At 44.7% G+C, this 27,886-nt stretch overlaps 1 protein-coding gene across 1 annotated transcript; it reads left to right on the top strand.

Moving 5' to 3' along the window:
• The first annotated feature begins 167 nt into the window (after window positions 1–167).
• On the top strand, window positions 168–27,115 carry LOC136007060 (transitional endoplasmic reticulum ATPase-like). Its single transcript, XM_065665002.1, has 17 exons — window positions 168–340; window positions 7,294–7,405; window positions 7,793–7,965; window positions 9,927–10,069; window positions 13,225–13,355; window positions 15,048–15,179; window positions 15,654–15,756; window positions 18,300–18,433; window positions 18,679–18,814; window positions 19,941–20,053; window positions 20,598–20,762; window positions 20,871–20,993; window positions 22,095–22,307; window positions 23,595–23,903; window positions 25,598–25,753; window positions 26,104–26,258; window positions 26,663–27,115. The coding sequence occupies exons 1-17, from the start codon at window positions 324–326 to the stop codon at window positions 26,766–26,768; spliced, it is 2,421 nt and encodes an 806-aa protein (XP_065521074.1). The 5' UTR covers window positions 168–323; the 3' UTR covers window positions 26,769–27,115.
• The last annotated feature ends 771 nt before the right edge of the window (window positions 27,116–27,886 follow it).

Here is a 27,886-nt window from a genome sequence, read left to right as displayed (position 1 = left end):
TGGAAAGGAAAGGAAAGGAAAGGAAAGGAAAGGAAAGGAAAGGAAAGGAAAGGAAAGGAAAGGAAAGGAAAGGGTGACGTGAAGGAGGGAGAGATTTCCGTCTCCTTGATTGGCTGAGGTGCTGGCCAGGCGGAATTTCCGATTGGTCAGTGTACGCTGTTGCTGGGTGGGTGCGACATCACGAGACGGAGCTTCCTCTTTTGATGAGTCGGCTTTAAGGTTCAGTCAGCGTGAAGCGTCCAGTTCTGCTGTGAGCCTGTCCGAGATCTGCAGTTGCCACCTGTTGTTTCTCGACTTCTCGGCCCTTTCCCTCCCCCAGCACCATGGCCTCAGGATCCGAGTAAGTGTGGGCCGCCCGCTGCAGGCCGCGGCCTAGGGCCAGGCGTGGTGGTGCTGGGCCTGGTTCGGCCTGCTTCTCCTAATATTGCATCCGCGCTGCGCTGCTCAGGCCGGGTCCAGCGTTGATTCCGCTGTGTCATGCAGACTCTGAGGAGGCGTGAGGGGCTGGGAGGGGATAGGCGGCTCCTCGCGCGCGCCCGCCTCAGACGTGTGCCCGCAGGGGGGTCCCACGCGTTGTTGCCCTGCCCCCTCCCTCGGCCGGGCCTCCCCGGGATGTGTCCGAGTCATGAGGGGGGTGAGGCCTGGCTAGGTCGGGCCTCCGCGGGGGCCTTGGCCGTGTCCTCGCCCGGGACCGTCCACCCTGAGATAGGCCTCAGACAGGGAGGGCTTTGTCTTCCAGTTTCCCTGAAAGCGGTGGAGAAGCTGGTGGGGCAGCTACGGGGGAGAGGCGCGTCCCGGCCTCCTCCCCACAGGCCGTAGCGGCTCTCGAGCCAGGGCTAGGGCTAGAAGTCACTTGGTATTCGAAGAGGCCGGATACGTATGTGCCGAGCTGGCCGCTGTGGCAGCTGAGGCAGTCGGCTATGTTTTCGTTTCCAGAGTCTTGCCTGGCTCTGTTTTCAGTTCCACGCTGAGGGTCATCTTTTGTGCTCCTTAAAAATGAGTAATGCTGATCTGTCAGCTCCCAGTCTACATGTGCAAGCCACTTCATTGCCATTTGAGAGGAGTAAAAATAGAACCGAAAGAGAATTTCCAAATCCAAGAACATTTCAAATTGCTTGTTGGCCTTGCAGAGACACTTTCAGTCCCTTTAGTGTCTGTGGTGTATCTCCTTTCGTAACTCCTGCAACTTAGACCTACTTGGTCCTACTAAATCAGTTCCAGCAAGGTGTGCCAAGAATTTAGTGTCCCTAGTAGAGCTTGTGATGGAAGTGATGGTTTCAAAGGCATATTTTGATTTTGAGCAAGGTGAACAGTTTCTTTAAAAATAAATTTCTACTTTTGCAAAGTTGTTCTCACCATGTAGTAATCGACAGAAGTTACTCTGCAACTGGAAAACATTTGCCTTTTTAGTTGTAATTTTTGGGTCAATGCTGTTGGCAGCCATCTTGCTGAATTGAGCTTTAGCACAGAGAGTAGCATTGCAAGAGCTATTAGAGTGTGGTTTCTGAAGAGATTCTCATCTTCATATGCATACTTGTCTGAAACTGAGGACTTGGCATTTTGAGAGTGGGTGAACTCACTGCTTGGTTGTTACGTGCTGTTTCAGTAAGTGGCTACAGTTGTCATGATACACAGATTGACCCCCCTGTACATTGGTCAACCCTCTGCATCAGTCAGATGTTTCACTCATTCACTTCAATGCATAAAATGTTTTATGGATTTTTATTTATTTAATACCTGGGGAAAGTAGTTCAGTCTATAACATGGATGTTCAGGGTGGTAAGAAACTACTGTCAGGTTTTATCTAGGAAGCAAGTTCATGAGGGTATTGATAAAATGACACACCAGCATACAAAAGGCATGACTTTTCACTTTTGTTACTGAAGCTGGAATAATTTTGAGTTGGCGAATTTTCATTGTATATTTAGTGTAGACTTGCAGGAGCAACTATCCCTACTTCATGTGGAGCTTTGGCTATTGGTAGTAATTTTCAGAAGAATCAATAATTACTTTCTGACCTCTTCATACTGTCCACCACAGTGCATAGTTTCTGGGCATTATTGTATGCTGAACAAGGGGAGCCCTGGCACAGAGATAAACAATGAAGTAATATAAGTTGTAAAATGTCCCTCCCTACCTCTTCCTTGTGTCAAATGAGGCTATTGGACTGCTTTACTGAGAGAGAAAAGAGGGCTGAGAATGGAAATGGGGAACTGTCCTGGGTTGAGCAGCAGCAGTCATTTTTCTCCTTCTTAGGAGCTAGTACATTGCTGTGTTTTGATCTTTTGGCCTTGGAGCTAGTACAGTGCTGTGTTTTGATCTTTTGGCCTTGGAACAGTGCTGATAACGCCGATGTTTTCAGTTGCTGCTCGAATGTTTGGTCTGGCCAAGGACTTTCTGAGCCTCATGCTCTGCCAGGGAGGAGGGGAGGCTGGGAGGAAGCAGAGACAGGACACCTGACCCAAACTAGCCAAAGAGGTATTCCATACCACAGCACGTCATGCCCAGGATGTAACTTGAAGGGACCCGGAAGGGGCAGGCTCTCGCTCTTCGGGGGGGTCGAACTCGTTCGGCGGTGGTATCATATTCTCTTGTTATTTTCTCTTATCAATATTATCATTGGTGGTAGCGGTAGTGATTTGTGTTATACCTTATTTACTGGGCTGTTCTTATCTCAACCCGTGGGAGTTACATTCTCCTGATTTTCCTCCCCATCCCTCCGGGAGTGGGGAGGGTCGGGGGGGTGAGTGGACAACCTGTGTGGATTGGTTTAAACTACGACAGGAACCCATTATTGTTGGTCTTTAGGCTGAGTACATATTTGCTTCAATTTTATTTAAGTCTTATGCTTTAATATGCAAGTTTGGCCATTAGCTGTGCCATTATGTCCTCTTCTGGCTTCTGTCTAGAGTCAGGCTTGATGCAAGCTTAGACTTTCCTTTTAATTCCAAAACAGCTCTAAAGATACATTTTATGTTCAGTTTACCTCTGTTGAGTTAGTGAAAGAAAGGTGAGAGAGAAAGTGTGTGAGGGAGCTGACAAAAGTAGTCAGTAGAAGGATTTGTACCAGGCTTTCTGATGGGAAAATTATTGAGGAGCTTTAGAAATTTCCTAGGTTAGCTCTGTCCTGCCCTTTGCTAAATATTACCAACACATGTAGGAAAGTTGGCAGGAGAGAACCCCAACCCATGCTTTATACTTTCCTGTTTAGTATTTTCAGTTAGGGCTCTCCTTTCCTGATGCATAGATATCTGGGATTGTCTGAGCGTGGTTGAGGCGCACAGACATATTTTCCTTCATCATCTCGGTTATAGTATGAGGAATCCCCAAAGAGATGCAATGAGGACAAATGGTGATGATGATATTCTGTATTGCTACTGGAAAATGGATAGTGCTTCTCTGTCCAAGTCCTTACACTTGTCAACAGAAGTAACATCACTCTCCTGTGTAGCTGTCATGTAATTTCTTAATGCCTTTGTTTCTTTGCAGATCTATCAGGCCAGGTAACTGAAGCTGACCCCATGCATATAGATGTATGCATGCTGTTACTTGGAGATTTTTATTCTATTTTTGTAATGCCTCCAAGCTTTTCACAGAATCATAAGGGTTGGAAGGGACCTCTGGAGATTGCCTAGCCCCACCCCCTGCCAAGGCAGGGCCACCTAGAGCAGGTTACACAGGAATGTGTCTAGGCAGGTTTTGAATGTCACCAGAGAGGGAGACTCCACAACCCTCCTGGGCAGCCTGTTCCAGTGCTCTGCCAAGCTCAATTTAAATAAATTCTTCCTCATGTTGAGGTGAAACTTCTTGTGTTTCAGTTTATGGCCATTGCTCCTCGTCCTGTTGCTGGGCATCACTGAAAAGAGTCTGGCACCATCCTCCTGACACCCACCTTTTGAGATATTTGTATGTATTAATGAGATACCCTCCCAGTCTCTTCTTCTACACTAAACAAGCCCAGCTCCTGCAGTCTCTCCTCATAAAAAAAGATGAACAGAACCCTGATCATGCTTGTGGCCCTCCGGTGGACCCTCTCCAGTAGCTCCTTGTCCTCCTTGTACTGAGGAGCCCAGAACTGGACACAGTACTCCAGATGTGGTCTCACCAATGTCGAGGAGAGGGGGAGGATTACCTCCCTTGACCTGCTGGCCACACTTCTCCCAATGCATGCCAGGATACTATTGGCCCTTCTGGCTGCAAGGGCATACTGATGGCTCATAGTCAACATAGCATGCACCAGTACTCCCAGGTCCTTCTTACCTGACTTGCTCTCTAATAGGTCAGCCCCCAGCCTGTACTGGTACTTGGGGCTCTTTCTCCCCAGGTGCACTACCCTATATTTGCCCTTGTTGAACCTCATTAGGTTTCTCTCCACCCAATTCTCCAGCCTCTCAAGGTCCCACTGAATGGCAGCACAGCCTTCAGGTGTATCAGCCACTGCCCCCCAGCTTTGTATCATCAGCAAACTTGCTAAGGGTACACTCTAGCTCTTGATCCAGGTCATTGATAAGCAAGTTGAATAAGACCAGACCCAGTAGTGATCCCTGGGGAATGCCACTGACTACAAGACTCCAACTGGATTCTGCTCTGCTGATCATAACCCTCTGAACTCTGCCATTCAGCCATTTCTCAAAGCACCTCACAGAGAGAGAAAAAACTAAAAACAAAACCGCAAACCAACAATAAACAGAAAAGTTGCACAATACAATTGCTCCCTGCCTCCTGACCGATACCCAGCCCGACCCAAGCAGTGATCAGTCCCTTCTGGGTGATTCCCCCCAGTTTCTCTACTGGGCATGACATGCTGTGGTATGGAATACCTTTGGCTAGTTTGGGTCAAGTGTCCTGTCTCTGCTTCCTCCTGGCTTCTTGTGTCCCTCCTCACTGGCAGAGCATGAGAGACTAAGGAAGTCCTTGATTAGGGTAAGCATTACTTAGCAACAACTAAAGCCATTGGTGTGTTATCAGCATTGTTCTCAGGCTAAAGCCAAAACAGCACTGGACCAGCTACTAGGAAGAAAATTAACTCTATCCCAGCTGAAACCAGGGTACCTGACTGTCCTGGGTTCAGCAGTAGCAGTCATTTTTTCTCCTTAGTAGCTGGTGCAGCGTTGTGTTTTGACTTTCAGCCTGGGAACAGTGCTGATAACACCAATGTTTTTAGTTCTTGTTAAGTAATGTTTACTCTGACCAAGGACTTTCTGAGTCTCATGCTCTGCCAGGGAGGAGGGGAAGTTGAGAGGAAGCAGAGACAGGACACCTGACCCAAACTAGCCAAAGAAGTATTCCATACCACAGCACATCATGCCCAGTATATAAACTGGGGGCAGTTACCCGGAAGGGCTAGATCACTGCTCGGGTCGAGCTGCGTATTGGTTGGCAGGTGGTGAGCAGTTATTTTCTCTTCCCTTGTTATTTCCATTACCGTTATTATTATTGGTGGTAGCAGCAGTGGTTTTGTGTTATACCTCACTTACTGGACTGTTCTTATCTCAGCCCATGGGAGTTACATTCTTTTGATTCTCCTCCCCATCCCTCTGGTAGCAGGGGGAGGAAGGGGGGGAGTGAGCGAGTGGCTGCGTGGTTTCTGGGTTGCGGGCTGGTCTCAAACCATGACACTGACAATGTGTTGTTTTCATTTCTCTTATTGCGCTTTTAGTTTTCCTGGAAATCCCAGAACTTTTAGGGCTTTACCAAGACCACATATTAGGTTAAAGATGGAATTCATGAGCTCCTTCTAGATGTGTCCAGCAGTCTGTCTTGTGTCTTTTTAGGTTTAGAGAATGGATCTGTAACATCTCACATGTTCATTGAAAAGGATGGATGTTGATTTCTTACCTCTTGCACTCTTTAATCAAGAGAGGAAAAAGGCTGGCAGTCCTGGAAAGACATGTTTTCCAACTCCTTCTGTTGTTAATTTAAAATAATGTTGCCTTTCATTTTTGACATATTTCCTATGTTACCAGGGCTTATGCAAAGCTTGAAAATCTTTTGGAAATGAGCTGGTTGCCCTCATAAGCTTGCTTGGTGGTGTTCCCCCTTTTACATGACAAAGAAAGGAGACAATACCATGTAGTCTGTTTTGGAAAAAACTCTGAGGGGTAGGGGGACTTTGGCTAACATAACACTGTAGTTATGTCACCTCTCTCTGATACACTTAAAAATGCAGTGAGCGTGCCAAGTAATGCACTGTTGTCACAGTCTGTGTTCATGCTGTGTAGCTGCTTGCTCTGCCACTTCCGCACAAGGTTTGATTTCTTCTGGTTATTTTTTTCCATAAAACATTGACATTGAGCCAAAGTGTATGGCCAATACCGATGTCCACAAAGCTTCCTACTCTTTGCTGATGCTTGCTGCTTGCTTAGGACAAAGGAAGACTTTATGTTTTCTTTTTGGTGAGAACCAAACCAAACCGTGTCAAGTTTTCTGTTCTGACATTAGTCACTAGTACATCTGGACTACTTTGAGAGAATAGTTAGATGCCCACCAGGGGAAGTTACAACAGTCTGCTGCTGTTGTGGCTGGCTAATATACAACTTCCAAGTGCTCCTTTGGGAATCAGCTGGTTCAAGTTTATTTTTATTTAATGAAGTGAATTGATTGCTGTATTAGATTTTGAAGTAAATAATTTAATTTGCCTTTCTTACATTTCTTTGATGTTTGATGTGTTCCATTTTGTCAAGGCAAATGAATTATCTGTCATATATCTTGTGGCATAGTGGGCTAGAGCTGCAGTGACTCCTGTGAAGGTATTATGGAAAGGTGCTTATATATATATATATATTAAAAAAAATAATCACTTGAATATTTCTACTGGCTTGCTAGGTTTAACTAATAAGCATTGACAGGCTAAACTCTTACAGCTCTTCCTGTCAGGGGAGCTGCAGCATTGTCTTTTAATTCCCCTATTTATTTGGGATTTGACATGAAGTAGAATTGAACTTTTGTTTTGATGGTGGTGGTTACATGTGATTTCAGATGAGTCTGACTAATTCTTTTGGGCAAAATATCTTGCAGTCAGCAACATCTCACTGATCACTTCATAGATAGCTTCATAGCTATTTCCATTTGAGGCTAGTAAAGTAGTTATATTTAGTGACAGGAAATATTCTGCTTTGAACTCCTGAAACTGATGCCTAGGAATAATATTCTCCTTTGTCTTACAAACAATAATAGTTTCTAAAAGATAAGACAACAAAGAAATGGGTAGAAAATGGAGAACAAAACAGTGGGGTGGCTGGAAAGGGGGGAGCAATATTACTTAAACTCATTAACTTCTGTTTTCTTTGCCAGTTCTAAAGCGGATGACTTATCAACTGCAATTCTGAAGCAGAAGAACAGGCCAAATCGGTTAATTGTTGATGAAGCCATCAATGAAGACAACAGTGTTGTGTCACTGTCCCAGGTGTGTAATCTATAAAAGCAAAGCATTTAATCTGGTAATATGCAAGCTGTTGCTGTCTATTAACTTGAGTTGTAACTTTACAACATGAATCTTAAGTATTTGTGTCAGAAGCTGCAGCAGTTACAAGTGAGGGAGGCGGGTTGTCTTCTTTTCTAACAGTCTTCCATGATAAAATGTATTTTGATTCTCAACTTTTAGGTTTCAGATGAATTTGTGCCCTTAGTCTGGCTTCAGGATTAGCTCTTGACTGGTATAGTGGGAGCCTCTGCCTTTATAGATCTAGTATATTGCTTCCAAAATGTAATTCTACAAAGTCAAGTAACTCTTCTTCAAATGCTTGAATTCTTGTTTTGTCAAAAGCTTGTTCTATGCTGTTATTGTTTGCAGGCAAAAATGGATGAATTGCAGCTGTTCAGAGGAGACACTGTTCTGCTAAAAGGAAAGAAGAGGAGAGAAGCAGTCTGTATTGTTCTGTCAGATGATACCTGCTCAGATGAGAAGATTCGCATGAATAGGGTTGTTCGTAACAACCTGAGAGTGCGCCTGGGTGACGTGATCAGGTGAGGACTAGTTTGCTAACTGTTGCATATCCCTGGGTGTCCTAAATAATTTGTGCATTGGCTCAGAAATTATTTGGTCTGTAGCAGAGACAGGGACTGCAGGAAGTATTCTTACATCTTCCAGAGGAGATCACCAAAATCTGTTCAAGCGTGTCTTGCAGATGAGTACTAAAAATTTACGCTAAAGATTCTTGAAGTCTCTTTGGGACCTTCATGAGCTTAGGTCCTGTCATTAAATTAAGTTGTTCTATTACCCCACTGTTGTCACAGTCATCTTCCCAAATTTACATTGTTAAATGAATTCACAAATTTTTCATGTCTAAATTTTTTATGTCTACAAAGTTAACTGTGGAAAGCTGTAAGCAACATTGTAATTGATCCCACAGTAGGGTTAGCTCAAACACTGAGCTGCCCTATGACAAACAGAAGTTAAAACTTGCTAGAAGTGAGTGACAGAAACGTGAAGCAGTCAAACAGCAAGATTAAAAGTCCTCTAGGGTTGTTTATATTCCAATTTTTTATTATAAAATAATTTTAAAATTAGGAATGCTTTGACAGTGTTGCAGGAATTTTGTGCAGCATTTGCAGAAGGTAGTGGGAAAGCACTGAAGTATACATCTTGGCTTATAGGAGGCAGATTCCTTTCTATGATGGGAGTGGGGAGGCGGGAAATGTGAGCATTTCTTAAACATAAAAAAAGCTAATTTGCAGGCTTAAATATGTGAGGGCTGAACATCTTCCTAATCTGGAATATTGTGCATATTCTGGGAAAATTTGAGCCTGGTTTCTGACACTAGACTTCCTGGGGTGATATCTGGAATAATCTTTAAATGCCAAATGTGTTTCATGTGAACTTTGTAGAGAAGAGGAAGAAGTCTGTTCCACCCATCTCTCTACTGCTAGAAAATGCAAGTTTTAAACACCACTGTAGTTGGAAAAGAACAGTGCTTTGAGCCAATCTGGATTTAAAATAAAAGTGAATCCTTACTTTAACCTGATGTGACATTACTGTTGGAATAATTTCTAGTGTGACAGTTGTGCACTCCCCTTCTGTTTTGGGACTGTCTGTAGTGGTTCTTAGCATTCCAGATGTGTTACCGATTGTCTTAGCTTTGTTGCAAGGGTCAGAAAATTAATACATCTTAACCTCAAAGTTTTTCTTGCTGATCTTTAAGTACTTACTGTGTGACTTTCTGTGGCCTGATTTCTGCCAAAATCCAGGCTCATGCATTAATTGCTTCCTGCTTGTAGTCTGTCAACTTTTCCTTCTGGGGCAGTCTGTCTTTTCCTTTACTCTTCTGCTGTATACTCTCTGTAAAGCATGTGGTAAAAGACTCTCTTAATAGTCTCAAAGTAGCATATGAGAAGTTGCATGCTCAGCTGCAGTTCCATGTAGGCTTTTCTTAGCTGTCAAACCCAGTTGAGCTTTCTGCCTCTGCCACAGCTTGGTACTCTGAGGTTTTGCTACAGTAGGCTGTTTGCCTACACTGTAAAATAATAGCTGAAATTTTGATTTGGAGAGAGACCCAACCCTGTACCAACCCTTACAGTTGGTTCAGCAATAGCTCCTTGTTGAAACAAAAGTTAGCTTATGACTCTCACAGGTCTTGAGGCTGCATTAGTAACTTGTATTTAGTTACTTGTAATTAGTAACTAGTGCCTTGGGGATGGTGAGGGGGGCTACAAAAGAGCAGGGGTAGGAAGAAAGTATGAGACTCCCCAGCAGTTTTGGATAGGACTGAGAGGAGTGAAGGAGTTAAGGCATGTGTTGTGAATACTAATGCTCTGATGGACATGATTTTTGCCTTGTCAGCATTGTTATGCAGGCAGGAAGCCTCACCAGGGTGTTGGAGGGGCTTTGCTGGCATTTGTACTAGCTTGGGAAGGGACATCACTGTCTTTTCCAGACTAGGGTATATGTCCAGGATGATATGGTTAACTGGAGTTTTCTTCTGTTGCAGCATCCAGCCTTGCCCAGATGTGAAATATGGCAAACGTATACATGTGCTGCCAATTGATGACACAGTAGAAGGGATCACAGGGAATCTGTTTGAAGTCTATCTCAAGCCGTACTTCCTGGAAGCATACAGACCTATCAGGAAAGGTAATAGGCCCTGTTATTAAAGTCCTGGTAGGCAGCAAGTGTGAGCTAGTACTGAGACTGAATAAAGAGAATTTCTAGAAGCTTGCACAGATCTCCACAAAGCATTAAACTGACATCCGAAAAGTGAGACTTTCCTGGTGCTGGTTTAATTTTTTCCTAATCTTCAGAAGAAAGGGTAATATCTGTTGCTGACTGGCAGAGCAGCTTGATAGTTCTCTTATGGTTCTTTTGCTACATGGGATGGGAGAACATCAGAAAAGGTTCAGGTAGAACCTCTGTTTAATGAGATTTTTCTCCACCTGATGGGGATTGTGGAGTTGCCTGAATATTAATCAGTTGGCTAGATACACTAGCTGGCACCCTGACTAAATTCACTTTTTCAAAGTAATTTAATAACTGGGAGAATGCATAAAAAACAAATATACTTTTAGAGTTATGCTAGTAGCACTTCCGCTGGAACAAATAGATCCTAATGGTGGAGTTTGAGATCCTTAGGGTGGCTAGGAGGGTGTGCAGCAAGCTGGCTGCCCTGGACTTTCAGGAGAGTAGATTTTGGCATCTTGAGGGATCTGCTTGGTGGGGTACCATGGCATAAAACACTGGAGGGAAGAGGGGCCCAAGAAAGCTGGTTAATATTCAAGGATCACTTCCTCCAAGCTCAGGAGTGATGCATCCCGACAAAGAGGAAGTCAGGCAGGAACACCAGGAGGCCTGCATGGATGAACAAGGAGCTCCTGGAGAAACTCCAGTGTAAAAAGGAGGCCTGCAGAGGGTAGAAGCAAGGACTGGTAGACTGGGAAGAACATAGAGAAATAGTTGGAGTAGTCAGGTATCAGGTTAGGAAAGCTAAAACCCTGACGGAACTCAATCTGGCCAGGGACATTAAGGACAACAAGAAAGGCTTCTCTAGGTACATTGAGGATAAAAGGAAGATGAGGGAAAATGTGGGCCCTCTCCATAAGGAAATGTGAGACCTAGTTACCTGGGACATGGAGAAGGCTGAGGTACTCAATGACTTTTTTGCCTTGGTCTTCACCAGCAAGAGCTCCAGACATACTGCCCATGTTGCAGAAGGCAGGGACTGGGAGACTGAAGAATCACACACTGTAGGGGAAGACCAAGTTCAAGATCATCTAAGAAACCTGAAGGTGCACAAGTCCATGGGACCTGATTGAGATGCATCTGTGGGTCTTGAGGGAACTGGCAGATGTAGTTGCCAAGCCATTATCCATCATATTTGAGAAGTTGTAGCAGTCTGTTGAAGTTCCTGCTGACTGGAAAAGGGGAAATATAACCCCCATTTTTCAGAAGGAAAAAAAGGAAGACCTAGGGAACTACAGCCCAGTCAGTTTCACTTTGGTGCCTGGCAAGATCATGGAGCAGATCCTCCTGGAAACCATGCTAAGGTACATGGAAAATAAGGGGGTGATTGGTGACAGCCAACATGGCTTCACTAAAGGCAAGTCATGTCTGACCAATTCGGTGGCCTTCTAAGATGGGGCCATGGCATTGGTGGATAAGGGAAGAGCAACTGATGTCGTCTACGTGCACTTGTGCAAGGCATTTCACACTGTCCCGCACAACATCCTTGTCTCTGAACTGGAGAGGCATGGATTTGATGGATGGACCACTTGGTGGATAAGGAATTGGCTGGATTGTTGCACTCAGAGTTGTGGTCAATGACTGTCCAAGTGTAGATCAGTGACTAGTGGTGTCTCTCGGGGGTTAGTGTTGGGACCGATCCTGTTCAACATCTTTGTCAGCAATATGGACAGTGGGACTGAGTGTGCCCTCAGCAAGTTTGCTGATGACACTAAGCTGTGTGATTTGGTTGATACACTGGAGGTAAGGGATGCCATCCAGAGGGACCTTGACAAGCTTGAGAGGTGGGCCAGCGCAAACCTCATGAAGTTCAACAAAGCCAAGTGCAAGGTCTTACACCTGGGTCAGGGCAATCCCAAGCACAAATACAGGCTGGGATAAGAATGGGTTGAGAGCAACCCTGAGGAGAAAGACTTAGGGTGCTGGTTGATGAGAAGCACAACATGAGCCAGCAGTGTGTGCTCGCAGCCCAGAAAGCAACCATGTCCTAGGCTGCATCAAAAGAAGTGACTTCTTTTGGTGATTCTTCCTTCCATTGTGCTCTTGTGAGACCCCACTTGGAGTACTGTGTTCAGCTCTGGGGGCCCCAATGCAAGAGGGATGCAGACCTACTTGAGCGAGTCCACAGGAGGCCATGAAAATGCCCTGAGGGCTAGAGCACCTCTTCTATGGAGACAGGCTGAAAGACCTGGGCTTGTTCAGCCTGGAGAAGGCTCTGGGGACACCTTATAACAGTCTTCCAATACCTAAAAGGGGTGACAAGAAATCTGGAGAGGAACTTTTGACAAGGGCCTGTAGGGACGGGACAAGGGGGAATGGTGTTAAACTGACAGAGATTGAGATGAGATCTTGGGGAAAAAATTCTTTATTATGAGGGTGGTGAGGCGCTGGCACAGGTTGCCCAGAGAAGCTGTGGCTGCCCCATCCCTGGAAGTGTTCAGGGCCAGGTTGGATGGAGCTTTGAGCAACCTGGTCTAGTGGAAGATGTTCCTCTCCATGGCAGGGGGTTGGAACTGAATGATCTTTAAGGTCCCTTCCAACCCAAACCGTTCTGTGATTCTTTGACTCTAATACAGTATAAACACCAGTTGAAGTTATACAGGTTCTATAGCCCAGTTTAACCGGGAGTCATAGCGCAGTATTATATATAATTCTGCTTCTGGAGGCAATTAATAACAACTAGTTATAACAACTTTTTTTTTATTAAAATTGGGCCTTTTTGCCTGGTTTAGAAATGTTAAATTGAAACTGAGTGGAAAAGAAATGGGATTCCTTGTGTTTGTGTTCTATTTAGGCAGTGTTCTTTTCTGTTGTATGCTGGTTTTGTTTGCTGTTTGTTTCTGGATGAAATTTGAGAACTTCATCTGCTTCAGGTGCTTGGGTAGTTACAGTACATGCAGCTTTTAAGTTAAAAATGCAGAGCAGTATTAAAAATGCCAGTAGTGTATGTCTATATAACCCACTTCCTTGTCCTTTGTGACTGCTAGTAGTATAAGGGTTGACATTTTGCAGACATCTGTTGCAGCAGGCTACTGAAGTGTGGGTTTTTACAGGTGACATCTTCTTAGTGCGTGGAGGGATGCGTGCAGTGGAGTTCAAAGTGGTGGAGACAGATCCAAGTCCTTACTGCATAGTGGCTCCAGACACAGTGATCCATTGTGAAGGAGAGCCCATCAAACGAGAGGTGAGCAGAATCCTGCTGTGTGGTTCTACTGAGTCCCCCCATCTGAAATCTGTTTTAGTGACAGTCCTTGAGAGCAGCAGTGTTTGCAGTTCCTGTTTTGTCATTTTGCATATTGAACATAATGATTAAAACATCTGGTTTCAGATGAGCTGCTGCTGAAGGTAGCCAGAGAAATGGGCTTCCTGTATCCTTCCTTAAATGCTGAGAAAGCACCAATGCTTAGGTTTGCTAAAGAGATGTTATACTTTGGCAGCAGCTGGCTTTGCATCTGCTTCCAGATATCTCATTCTGTACTTAGATGCATCTTTTAATTCTAAAGTTCCCTCAGTCCATAGCAGGGAGGTCTAAATTTCATGCCATGTGAAAAGATAGCAATTAGTACTTTTTCAGTGAGAAACTTGAAATCTCTAAATGATTTTTAATATTTTTATTATTATTCCCTCCAGTCCCTTAAGGTATCTAGCCTTGAGTGTACTAACCTTGAGGCAGCCTGAGTGGATTGTCTGTCAGGTCTTAGCCACCTTACTGTTATAGAGTAGGAAATCTCAGAGAAATGAGCCAAGGTGGTTGTATACTTGATAAAGTCAGTTCCTTTTTACTACCTGCAAGTCAGGGTGAATGCTGATTTGTAGTCAACTGCCTTGTAAAAAATCACCTCTCTTTGACATTTTTGAGACTATGACTGGGTACTGGGTGAGTCCAGTTTGGGTTCTTCAGGACACAGCAGAGACAGATGGGATCAAGTTCAGCCAAGGAATGAAGGAGAAGCAGCTGGAAGGGTGGGTTGACACAGCATGGAAAAGGGAAGACAGAGGCAGGCTTACTGGCAACTGCCTGATGGGAAGGGGTAAATAACCAGGCTCTTGAGAGAGCTGTGTGCAGGGGCAGGACTAGAGGCAATGACACAAGCTGGATCAAGGGAAATTCCCAATAGATATTAGGAAAAAGACTTCCCCAAATCCTGGAGCAAGGTCTGGAGAGGGCAGGAATCTCCGGACCTGGAGACCTTCAGTGCTTGATAGAGCCAGACCCTGAGCAACCTGCTTTGAAGTACTAGTTCCTGTTTGTGGGGCTTGGACTGAAACCCCTCTGATATTCCAGGCTGTGTTTTATTATTTTAGTGTTGCCTAATGTTACAGATAATGAAGGCCAGTAGAGATCTTGTCAGCCAAATGAATGGATACTGAAAGAGTTGGTTACAGTTGGTCTTATCTGCACATCTGGATCTTGACATTTTCTCTTAATTTAAGACAGTCCCAAATGAAAACACTATGTTAGGGAACTCTATGGTAGCTGGGGTATGTCAAGTAATTAGAAATATCACTTAGAGTTTAAAGAATAAGTATATTTTGTACTGGGCTTCATTGTCTATTGTTATCTTTGTTAACCGCATCAGTAGGTTTCAGAGCTTGTTTTATGCTGGAGTCTGTAGGGAACCTGGCAGTAGAGGCTTTTATTAAAGAGGGTATGCTTCAGTGAGGTGTAGGTACATGCAGGCATTTCCCTTTGCATGTCTGGGAAGAGAGAGCTAAGAAACAATTGTAGAAGACACCAGGAAGACTTGAAAGTGAGGATCTCAAGACGGCAAAGAAATGGCAGCAAACAAAAATCCAGATTCCTGGGCTCTGTGGACTGGAAGGGGTTAGTGAAGTATTGTTTTCACTCAAATGTTTAACATTTCCTTTGGTGTAGGATGAAGAAGAGTCACTGAATGAAGTGGGCTATGATGACATTGGTGGCTGCCGGAAGCAGCTGGCTCAAATCAAAGAGATGGTGGAACTTCCCCTCCGACACCCTGCACTCTTTAAGGCCATAGGGGTGAAGGTAAGTCCCCATGTGCACCATGCGGGTGAGTGGGCTGGCCCTTGTGGATGACTTGATATTAGAGGTTTATGAGGTATTGGGAGGGGAAGAAGTAATTTGGGTGTTGTTGGTTTTGGGTTTTTTTGGTTTTGTGCTGTGATTTTTTTTTTTTTTTTGGGGGGGTGGGGTAGTGTTTGCTTTGTTTTGGTTTAATGCTAGTGTTAGGAAAGTATTTCCTTACGTGTTTTGGACGCATTAAAGTACTGGCAACTTGCAAAGCAGAGGGATACTTTGAATCACTGCTGTCAGTTATTGGCAAGGTTTTTGTTTGTGTGTCATGCAAAGTGTTGATTAGCAATGCTGGGATGACAGCTGTTGCATGAGTTCGCATCACAGTTTTGGACTGGCTTTATCAAATGCTTAGTATTTCACTGTGAAGGTACTTAGACATTCAGATACTAGCTCTTCACCTAAGTTCTTTGCCTTTGTCCTCAGCCTCCACGTGGGATCCTGCTGTATGGTCCTCCTGGCACTGGTAAAACACTGATTGCCCGAGCAGTGGCCAATGAAACAGGGGCTTTCTTCTTCCTGATAAATGGTAAGTTTTGTGGCTGCTTTGGCCCCAGGTCTGCTGTGTGCTCATTCATCCATCTCATAATGAATGGTATTAATAGAGGTTGAAGAGCCACATATTCTCCCTGACGTCCTTCCTTACCTGTTTGAAGGATGCTCTGGGGATATTTTGAGGCCATTTGTGTGGAAGTGTCTGTAGTGGCATTTCCCTTAAGCTCGACTTGTTCTGTAGTAGGCTGGTTGGAAAGACACCTTTGTGATGCAGGGACTAGGAGTTTGTCTGGTTGAGTGTTCATTTATGTTGGTGAAGGCAGAGCTGGGAAGGAAGTGGGTGAGATTGTTCTATATGGGTGCAGGACACTAGTTCCTGTTGCTGTAACCATGTTGTATTCAGAAAAGGAGTAGTGCTGGTTTTCTGATTTCAGTCACTTAAACCCATGAAGGTGAAAGCAAAGGAGTGCATGGCACAGCATAGCAGTGAGCAGTGGTAGGAAAGTGACTTGCTTTCTATCTCAAGATGTGCTTCAGAACCTGAATGTGCACAAGTCCATGGGACCTGATGAAATCCATCCGTGGGTCCTAAAGGAGCTGTCGAATGAAGTTGTTAAGCCACTGTCCATCATATTTGAAAAATCATGGCAGTCTGGTGAAGTTTCTGATGACTGGAAAAAGGGAAATATAACCCCCATTTTCAAGAAGGGAAAAAAAGATGATTCAGGAAACTACAGACCAGTCAATCTCACTTCTGTGCCTGGAAAAAACTTGGAGCAGATTCTTCTGGAAGGCATGCTAAGGCACATGAAAAACAACAAGGTGCTTGGTGACAGCCAGCATGGCTTCGCTAAGGGGAAATCCTGCCTGACCAATTTGGTGGCCTTCTATGATGGGGCTACAGAATTGATGGATAAGGGTAAAGCAGTTGATGTCATCTACCTGGACTTGTGCAAAGCGTTTAACACTGTCCCACACCACATCCTTCTCTCTAAATTGGAGAGATATCAATTTGATGGATGGACCACTCAGTGCATAAAGAACTGGCTGGATGGCCGCACACAAAGAGTTGTGGTCAATGGCTTGATGTTCGGCTGGAGACCGGTAAGGAGTGCTGTCCCTCAAGGATCTGTGTTGGGACCGGTCTTGTTTAACATCTTCATCACTGACATGGACAGTGGGATTGAGTGCGCCCTCAGCAAGTTTGCCGATGACACCAAGCTGTGTGGTCCGGTTGATATGCTGGAGGGAAGGGATGCCATCCAGAGGGACCTCGACACGCTTGTGAGGTGGGCTGATGCCAACCTTATGAAGTTCAACCACGACAAGTGCAAGGTCCTACACCTGGGTCGGAGCAATCCCAGGCACAGCTACAGGTTGGGCAGAGAAGAGATTCAGAGCAGCCCTGCAGAGAAGGACTTGGTGGTGCTGGTCTATGAGAAAATTAACATGGGCCAGCAGTGTGTGCTTGCAGCCCAGAAAGCCAACCGTATCCTGGGCTTCATCAAAAGGAGTGTGACCAACAGGTCGAAGGAGGTGATCCTGCCCCTCTAATCTGCTCTCATGAGACACATGAGCATTGTGTGCAGTTCTGGTGTCCTCAACATAAAAATGAGATGGAACTGTTGGAACAAGTCCAGAGGAGGGCCACGAGGATGATCAGGGGACTGGAAAACCTCCTGTATGAAGATAGGCTGAGAATGTTGGGTCTGTTCAGGTTGGAGAAGAGAAGGCTGCATGGAGACTTCACAGCAGCCTTTCAGTATCTGAAGGGGGCCTATAGGGATGTTGGGGAGGGTCTCTTCATTAGGGACTGTAGTGAACAGGACAAGGGGTAACAGGTTCAAACTTAAACAGGGGAAGTTTAGATTGGATATAAGGAGGAAGTTCTTTACTGTAAGGGTGGTGAGGCACTGGAATGGGTTGCCCAGGGAGGTTGTGAGTGCTCCATCCCTGCTGATGTTCAAGGCCAGGTTGGACAGAGCCTTTGGTGATATAGTTTAGTGTGAGGTTTCCCTGCCCATGGCAGGGGGGTTGGAACTAGATGATCTTAAGGTCATTTCCACCCCTAACTATTCTATGATTCTATGTCAGATGTAAATGGATCATTTCTAACCATATGTTGCTCTTGTCATATACTTTCCAAGTGTGCAGAAGGTGTCACTGCATGTCAGTGAGCAGGACAGTACTTTAGATATTTGCTCTTCTGTTGCGTAATAGAAGTAACATTGTCGGAATTAATGATGTGTTCTCTGTCTGCTGGTCCCAAGTCTGTAGCTGCAGGCAGTGTTTTAGATTGAGCTGATATGATTTGGCAAGTTGCTTGTAATGTAACTCTTGTAGTACCTGTCTGTACTAGTGGCTCTGCAGCTGGTGCCCTTTAGTCAGCTAGTGGCTTTGTACTCCTGAGGGTCAAGTTTCTTTTTCTTGGATCTCTTAGAAGCATACTTTTCATTTGCTTTGGCTTAAGATATAGATATTCCCATGTGAACATTGTACAAAAAAAAAAATTCAACTGCATGCCTTGGGGCTAGCTGCCTCTCTTCTGGGTGCCACAGTGCTGTTATTCTCTTTCAGGTCCTGAGATCATGAGCAAGCTGGCTGGTGAGTCTGAGAGCAACCTGAGGAAAGCCTTTGAAGAAGCAGAGAAGAATGCTCCTGCCATCATCTTCATTGATGAACTGGATGCCATTGCTCCTAAGAGAGAGAAGGTAAAGAAAGTCTGTAGAAAGTAAAGGAGTACATCTTTTTGGTAGTGGCTGATGTGAATCTGCATTTGGCTACAGTGTAAAGTAGTATTTAACTTAATGCTTGAGTTCACTTGAGTGTCAGAAGTTGGATATTGGAAGAATCTGATCTAATTCATGTCTGTTGTATCGGTCTGCTCTGGTGCAGTACTAGCTCCTGTGCTGTGTTTTAGAGCTTTTGGTCTAATAATTACTTTCTCTCTCCATAGACACATGGAGAGGTGGAACGTCGCATAGTGTCTCAGCTGTTGACTCTTATGGATGGACTGAAACAGAGAGCACATGTGATTGTCATGGCAGCTACCAACAGGCCGAATAGCATTGACCCAGCACTCAGGCGATTCGGTAACCACAATTGCTTTTTTGTTTATTTGTTTGCTTTGGGGTTGTTTTATTTGAGGGTGTGGTGGTTTTTTTGGGTTTTTTTTGTTTTGTTTTGTTTTGTTTTTTGGGGGGGGTGTTGTATGTGTGTAATAGATATTTTGTTAGGAGCTATGCTTCAGGGGCCTTGGAAAGTTTGAGCAGAAATTAATATTAAACATCATCTGTGTGTTACATTAAACTATTGAATTGTCTCCGGCTACTTGTTTGAAATTAATTTCTAGGCTTCCAGCCTTTGGTATAATTTTCTGTGCTTTATTAGGTTAGAGCTTGTAGAAATAACAAAATACTTAGAGGACTGCACACTTTTTCACTTGATCAATTAAGTGAAGCTATTTCATGACTAAACACTCAAGGGGTTGTTCATGTCTCAGGTTGCAGAAGGCTCCAAATTGTCCGATTCCTCTTTTGATTGATGAGAAGTCTGGTAGTTTCTGAGATTCAGGTTTTTGAAACTTTGCAGTGTGAATGAATGTCTGTTGTATGATCAATTGGTAAAGTCAAGTTTGAGGGGAAAAAATAGCCTCTTAAATGTGTAGTGAGGTGTTTGAATGCACAGCTATGGCTAGAGGAAAATGATAGGTGTACGTACCTTAGTTAATATTGCAGTAATATGTAGGTTTCCTGCTTCCCCAGATATTGGGGCAGTTCATATTTTTCACCACTTGGGTACTGCTATGAAAGTTTTGAAAAATTAAGTCTCGGTATTTGTGTGTCTCCTGTGCTGAGGACACAAAGGTAGAAATAAACAAAAATGTCTCATGGTATGTTGGTTAGGGGAAGCATATTTTCTATAAATGAGTCTCAGGGGAGGGGAAGCAAAACAGAAATCGTCTGTGTTTATATAATCTTGAACTCTGGTTAATATAGTAGTCTCACTGTCCCTAAATGGTTAAAGCCTTTCCTCCTTCCCTAATCTGACTCTGCTGCTATGCTGATAAATGCTGCAGAGAAACTCAAAGCTCTGGCATTTTCTGAAATCATATGTGTTTGTGGCTCGTCATCATGTTCCTCTGTCAGAGGAAGGCAGCATCTGCAGCAGCTTTAGTTCATAGAATCAGCAGCTCAACATATGTTTTGTATTCCCCAGGTCGTTTTGATAGAGAGGTAGATATCGGTATCCCAGATGCCACTGGGCGCCTGGAGATCCTGCAGATCCACACAAAAAATATGAAACTGGCTGATGATGTGGATCTGGAACAGGTGAGTAGCATGCTCTTAGGAAAGCTTGTCTCTGCTCATTTAGGACAACATGAAACTGGGCAAGTGTATGATCTCTGGGCTTCCTTCTAATTAGTTTACCAGTGACCAAAAATCCTCACTTGCTAGTGAAGAATGGCATGATGAAGTGAAATGTGTATCAGTCCAGTCTGGAAGTGCCTGTCCTCCTGGATTTGTTTGCTGTGTCATTTTCTTTAAAAATAAAGCAAGCCTCAAACAGTGCTTCACAGAGCTGGGTGAACATTATGGTGATACTGGATGGTTACTGTAATCTCTGTCCCGAATGAAGAACTGCAGTCCTTAGGGTTATTTTTCTGCACACCATCTGAATTCCAGTTGCAGCTTTGATCTAAATAGGAGGTGGAATGGCAGTGTCTTTGCCTGTTAAATATGTGATGGCACTTGTCTTGAATTTGCAGCAGAGCACTGATGCTCCTGTCCTCCAGTGTTTTGTTGCACCTCTGGGTGAGTGACCCTTGCAGAGTGCTTGCTTGTATCCCTGTGAGTCATAGTGCTCCTCTTTCAGGTGGCAAATGAGACTCATGGCCATGTTGGTGCCGACTTGGCTGCTCTTTGCTCAGAAGCTGCTCTTCAGGCTATCAGAAAGAAAATGGATCTCATAGACTTAGAAGATGAAACTATTGATGCTGAAGTGATGAACTCGCTGGCTGTGACCATGGATGACTTCAGGGTAATGCAGGAGTGCCCCTTTCTTTTGGGTGCAGTGTCTAATTGCTTATCTGAAGTGTGTGAACATAACGTGTTATAATTTATATAATGCTGTTTCCTCTAATGATAGTGGGCTCTGAGCCAGAGCAACCCTTCTGCTCTTCGGGAGACTGTGGTGGAGGTGCCACAAGTTACCTGGGAAGATATTGGTGGTCTAGAAGATGTAAAGAGAGAACTCCAGGAACTTGTACAGGTAGGGGTTTCCAACAGATTTTTTTTTCTGGTCAGATTGAAAAATAATTATTATAATAAAATTCAGAACTTCTTCACATTCCTGTTTGGGCTGTGAACAGGGTAAATGCAGAGTTTTTATGGTGTTTTCTTGTAATGGACTGAAAATACTATGCTGTTCCATCTTAGTGAACTTAAGCAGAGGAAGGTGCTGGGAAGCAGCATTGGGCTTTCCTTAGCTGAGTCTACAGTGACATCTTGAGTGGGTGTTTTGCTACATGCAGAAATGACAGCAGTTCTGCTTCTCTTAAGTGGAGCAGCAGTGAGACCACTGCTGAGAATCTTGTTACGTGATGGTTTTATATGCCAGAAAGTGGATGAAAATTCTCATACCAAAAGCCCCTGAAGTGCTTTCCGTCAGTGTTAGCATAGGGACAGGTGAGAAGTAATTTTGAAGCCTTCTATGGAAGGAGAGACTAGAACGAAGTCATGAATGGTCTGTGGAAACTTCTAGTGCCTGCCAGTGTTGGGTGGCTTGGGTTTGATATGTCCCTGTTTTCAATTGGCACTGTATAAACATCCTGTCTGTGAATAAAAGAATCTACTTTTCAGTCTTAATTTTCTGGAGTTAAAATCATTGTATATCTCTGACTTTATTGCAGAGAATAAATGCTCACATCAGACATCTTGCCTGTCTCTGGAGGGCAGAGCAAATAGGTTAGATAATGAGCTGTTCCCTTTTGCTTCTGCAGGGCAGAGTGTAGCTGGGGTTAAGTGTGCTGGAAAACTACCTGAACTGGTACTTAGTTCATAGGTGGAAGTAGACTGTTTAAGGCAGCTTTACAATTTAGCTGTGGTGCTTTTCAAACCGATGTCCATTTAAAATTTCCAGTGGCACTGAGCAGGCAGAATCTTGCGCTTGACCTACCAGAAATATCACAGTGTTTCTGGTAGGAGCAGAAACAAAATTGATCTAGTAAAAGATGTCCTTGCCCATGGCAGGGAGGAGGTTGAACTTAGATGATCTTTGAAGGTCCCTTCCAACCCAAGCCATTCTGTGATTCTAAGGTACAGACCTGTTCTGGCTCATTGAGAGTTTTTTGTTTGGTTTGTTCTTCTTCAGTATCCTGTGGAGCACCCAGACAAGTTCCTCAAATTTGGCATGACCCCATCAAAAGGGGTTCTGTTCTATGGGCCACCTGGCTGTGGTAAGACACTGCTAGCCAAAGCCATTGCTAATGAATGCCAGGCAAACTTCATTTCCATCAAGGGGCCAGAATTGCTCACCATGTGGTTTGGCGAGTCTGAAGCTAATGTGCGTGAGATCTTTGACAAGGTAAGTGTATCTTGTACTACATTTGTGCTGAGATACCCCCAAAGCATTGTCTCTGCTGCACCTGTCTTAGTGGCCTAGTTCTTTGTGTATTTTGTGTTTTTCCCACTTGCACCAAGAGCACAGGCTGCTTTCCTGATGTTAGGGAATTAATTCTCTTTGGCAACATAACTATTTAAATAGTTTCCTCCTGCTATAATTGGCATCTGTTGTTACAGGATGATAAATGTCCCAGTATCTTAGCAGTGAGGTTAGCATTAGGATGGCATAGATATTCTCCACATCCCTGAAAACTTGTTTTGGCGCCTCATTAACCATCACCTACATACTTTCAAAACATACTACGGGTTCTTATTTTTCTGTAGATGGACTTACATGATCACTGTAGGTCCCTTTCAACTGAAATATTCTATTCCATTCTTGTCTTGAAAAATATATAGCTTGGAAAGGAGCTCACTCCTACTGCCCAGTTACCCCATAGATAGTGTGACCTCTTGTCCCAGAAGGTACCTGCATGGATTATCTTGAGAATCCTCACTCCTGTGGTCATGGAAGGTGCTGCAAGCAAAATTGGAAGAAGAGTGAGAGAGAAAAATTTAAATTGAGAGGGAAGCTCAGAGGCCATCTGGTCAAGCTATTTATCCAGAGCTGGAAGACAACTTGGAAATTGGGGCCTCATGTTCTGAACACATGCTAAGGCTGGAGAATCCCTGATCTGTTTAGGCCTTGTGCTAGTATTTGAGCTCTTTCTGAAGATTTTTTTTTTTTCCTTATTTCTAACTGAAATTTTCTTTGCAGTCATTTGTGCCTGTGGTCTTTCATCTTTTTACTGTGCATCTTGAAAAAGGATCTGGCTCCCTTTTTCCTATATCTGTCCATTAGATAGCTGAAGACAATGATTGGATTTCCCCCTTCCATTTCATATATCTCACTTACTGATATTTGAGTGCCTAAATAACCAGTTGACATCCCCAGATCTTGCAAGGAGAGTTCTGGTCCAGGCAGATTAGCTCCAGCTTTCCCTCTAGGCATTGGAGTTACCACCCTTCTGCTTGTTTTATAATGCTCCTAACTTTGGGGAAATTCAGCTTGTTGTTCAGGAGAGTTTAATTGAGGGCTTGTGTGGCAGGAGACTATTTTGGAGCAGTTCCTTCAAGCTCTCCTTGAAGCAGCAATATTCTGGTACTCACTTGAGCTGCTTTAATCGTAGGGTAGGCTTAGTGTGATATCAGCATACTCTTTGCTGGGTGGTATTAACATGGAGTAATAGTTTCCGGTTGCTTTTTGCAGGCCCGCCAAGCAGCCCCTTGTGTGCTCTTCTTTGATGAGCTAGACTCCATCGCAAAGGCTCGAGGTGGGAATATTGGTGATGGTGGTGGTGCTGCAGACCGCGTCATCAACCAGATCCTGACAGAGATGGATGGCATGTCCACCAAGAAAAATGTCTTCATCATTGGTGCCACCAACAGGCCAGACATTATTGACCCAGCCATCTTGCGCCCTGGCCGCCTGGATCAGCTCATCTACATCCCCTTGCCTGATGAGAAGTCACGGGTGGCTATTCTTAAAGCCAACCTGAGGAAATCGCCAGTTGCCAAAGTAGGACCTGCACCCTGACCATGTCTGGCTTGGGTTTGCTGTGTGCTGCATGTGCTCTTCACAAGCTGGGGATAGAGTAGAGGGTTGGTGACTGGTCCATGCAGTACAGAGTTGGGAAGCTTTCAGTCCCTGAAGGATGGAAATTAAGAGTTAGGGAGAGGCTTGAGCTCTGAGACTAGGTATTAGGTGTGTAAGCATAGCAGGTCTTTATTATATAGTAGAGTTCTGCCCATGATGTGGAAACAGGAAAGCCTGTTATGGCAAGATGGGAAGGATTCTTATACTCTGAAAGAAAAGTAAATGTAAAAAAATGGGTATGAAATGGAAATTGAAGAGGAACCGTTGGAGTTAATTGTTGCTGAACTCTGTCATAGGCAAGAGCTGCTTCCCTTGCCTGGGGAGCAGGCAATAATGCAACTGATAGTTAATCAGGAAAAGCAGTTGAGAGCTCAAGCTTTTTTATGCTGAGCTTATCTTTTTAGGTGCTGTTGGGAAGGAAAGCTTCAAAGGTCACAGTACTACTCCCTTGATTGAGGGGAAGGAGAAAGAGGTTGGTTATCTTGGTCTGCCTGTGCCCTGTCTCCATTTCCAGTCTGACTGTTTCATTTGACTCCTAATGCTGAGACCTGAGCAAATTGTATCCTAAATCCACACATCATCCTGCCTCTTCTTGAGTGTGAACAGTGCAGAAGCATTCTCCCTCTCTGCTCTTGTGAGAACCCCCTGCAGTCCTGTGTCCAGCTCTGGGGCAACAATACAAGAGGGACATGAAGCTGTTGGAGCGAGTCCAGCGGAGGGCATGGAGATGCTTTGAGGGCTGGAGCACCTCTCCTATGAGGAAAGGCTGAGAAAGCTGGGCTTGTTCAGCCTGGAAAAAAGAAGGCTCTGGGGAGACTTTATTGCAGCCTTCCAGTACTTAAAGGGGACCTACAGGAAAGATGGGGAGGGACTCTTTCTCAGGGTGTGTACTGATAGATGAGGAGTAATAGTTTTAAAGTGAAAGAGGGTAGATTAGATATTAGGAAGAAATTCTTTACTATGAGGGTGGTGAGGCACTGGCCAGAGAAGCTGTGGCTGCCCCATCCCTGGCAGTGTTCAAGGCCAATTTGGATGGAGCTTGGAGCAACCTGGTCTAGTAGAAGGTGTCCCTGTCCATGGTAGGGGGTAGGAACTGGATTATCTTTAAGGTCCCTTCCAGCCCAAACCATCCTGTGATTTACAGTTGCTTCGCAGGGTCTTGCTGGGTATGTGGGGAGTGTGGCCTGCCTTCCTATGTGGTTTTTTTCCCCCAAAGCAAGAGCCTTTTATCAGCTCATCTCTTCCAAATTGGCCAAAGTTAAGGTAGCATGTTGATATCCTGGGATTTAATGACATCCCTTCATTGCATGAGGGTTGTAGGGTGTAAAGGGCAGGCATCTCTTCGGTTTGGGATATTTTTTTTTGTTTGTTTCGTTGAGTTGTTGGTTTTGTGTGTGTGTTGTTTGGATTTTGTTGTTGTTTGTTTGGATTTTGGTTTCTTTTTGGTTTTGTTTTGTTTTTGGGGGGGGTTTGTGTGTGTCTGCTTGCATTTTGGTGGGTTTTCTAGGTTTTGGTTGCTTGGTTTTGATTGTGTGTGTTTTTGGTTTTGGTGTTTGGTTGGGTTTTTTTGGGGTTTTTTTTTTTGTTGCTTTTTTTTTTTTTTTTTTTTTTATTAGGATGTTGACCTGGATTTCTTAGCTAAGATGACCAATGGCTTTTCGGGGGCTGACCTGACAGAAATTTGCCAGCGTGCCTGCAAACTGGCCATCCGTGAGTCCATTGAGAGTGAGATCAGACGAGAACGAGAAAGGCAGACCAACCCTTCTGCCATGGTGAGTGGGGCACTCTGAGCTTTCCATGAGACAAGGCAGCTCACCTCTGCTCATGTATGAAGCGGGATGCATTTCTGTCCATAATCCTCAGATAGGGATGAGTGGGCTCTCAGCATAGAGCATGGAGCTGGAGCATTTTGTTCTCATCTTGTGGGCACTTGAGGCCCTCCTGGGGTGCCTCATTGTCAGCATTGCTCAGAAGGCCCCTGCTGCAGCTGTGACTCAGTCTGCCACAGTGTCCCCTACTTTGGTGGGTGTTGGAGCATCCTGGCCTAGAGGAAGGATGTGAGCAGCTGTTGGGCTGCAGAGCTTGGGCACACAGCTCACCTGGGCCCTCTGTCTCACTGCAGGAAGTGGAGGAGGATGACCCAGTTCCTGAGATCCGCCGGGATCACTTTGAGGAGGCCATGCGCTTTGCTCGACGCTCTGTCAGTGACAATGACATCAGGAAATATGAGATGTTTGCACAGACTCTACAGCAGAGCCGTGGCTTTGGCAGCTTCAGGTAACCATAGGGGGAGGGCATAATAGCTCAGCCAGAACAGAGTACTGAGACAGCTTTCTGCTGGATTCTGGGTAACAAATTCCCTCTTCCACTGCATTTTCCCATTCTCCCCAGCATGTACAGCAGCTAGCTGAGCATGTAGCAGGTGTAGGCTGTGCTGCAGGTTGGTTGTAACTGCTCTGTTAGTGCTCCTGAAATCCATCAACCCTTTCTTCCTTTAATATGAGTGACATCCAGCAGCTGTTTAAGCCTTTAGTGTGACCTGCCATAAGGCCTCATCCCATTTCTCCTGCCTGGCCTACTTGGCACTGGGGTGTTGGTGTGGAGGGGAGGTCATTGTGCTGAACTTTTTGAGGAGGCTTTTGAACAGCGTCTCTTCTCCCCTTCTGCACCACTGCATACAGGTTCCCATCAGGTAACCAGGGCAGTGCTGGTCCAAGCCAAGGCACAGGAGGCAACAGCGGGGGCAACGTGTACAGTGAAGACAATGATGATGATCTCTACGGTTAACTTGCTGTCCTCTGTGGACCAAACCCTACATCAGGCCACGTTGTACAGGAAAAAGAATCCAATGTTCAGTGAACTCTTAGCTTCTTCATTCCTCAGTTAGAATGGTGTAAGCTGCATGTCAGACTTTGTATGGGGGATGTTTTCTGCAAACACAAATCCAGACCAGTGTTCAGTTGGGAGGCAGACAGTGCATTAACAAGGAGGGGAGCCAACTTAAATTCTCAGAAATTTCCATTTTAGTTTATGTGGCAGAATCAGCAGATTTAACAAAGAGTATAATGCTAGCCTGTATAAAAAAACAAACAACAACCTCCGCAAAAATAATAAAAAATCACATGAAACTCTAAGCAGGCCCTTGCAATTCCTTTGTGGGGGACTGGTGCAGTGTAGTTTCTGCTGCCTGTTAACCCTGGGTCTCACATGCTATCTGAGCACTCCTCAGTCTGGTAGACCCCATCTATGTGTTTCCCTGGTGCATTTGAGGTTGTTCTTCATTCTTATGCCTCTTAGCCCATTAACAGAAGAAATTGTTTTGGCAGTTTTCTCCCCTGCCCTAACTGACAAGAAGCAGTAAGTAAGAGAGGTAGCGCAGATATCTCTTGCTTCTCTGATGCTGGCCCTGAGCTGTCAGGTCTCCTGCTGGTTTGGCTCCTCTGCAGCAAAGAACTTGTCCAGCAATCCCTGTTTCATCTGCTCTGCCTCAAGGCAGGCACAAGGGGGGCTCTTAGGCTGTCTCTGGAGTTTGTGATCAGGGAAGAAGGTAGCTTCTGATGCTGCAGCAGCACTGTTTATCAGGCTCTGTGGAGAGATTTCCTCCTTCCTCTGCACTGTTCCATGTATGCCTTTGGCTTTCTGATGGCAAGCATGGCTCTCTGCTGCCAGCTTGACCCTTGTTGTGCCTCATACTCAGTAGTTGGGTTCCGATTGTGGTTCTTATCCTTTTCTACTTCGAGGTTGCTGCCTTGCTCCTTGGTTTATTTTCTGTTCTCTGAACTTAAAAATGGGCTACTGCTGTACTTTAGTGTTTTGCATGAGAGATGGCCTGGGTCTGGTCCTGTCATGCACACAGGAGCAGTTGTGGCAGGCTGGATATGGAGAGCCTGTTTGAGGCAATGACC

Source organism: Lathamus discolor, unplaced genomic scaffold (assembly GCF_037157495.1).
Source record: "Lathamus discolor isolate bLatDis1 unplaced genomic scaffold, bLatDis1.hap1 Scaffold_96, whole genome shotgun sequence".
NCBI classification, from domain to species: Eukaryota; Metazoa; Chordata; class Aves; order Psittaciformes; family Psittacidae; genus Lathamus; species Lathamus discolor.
This window is presented reverse-complemented; position numbering and strand designations above follow the sequence as displayed.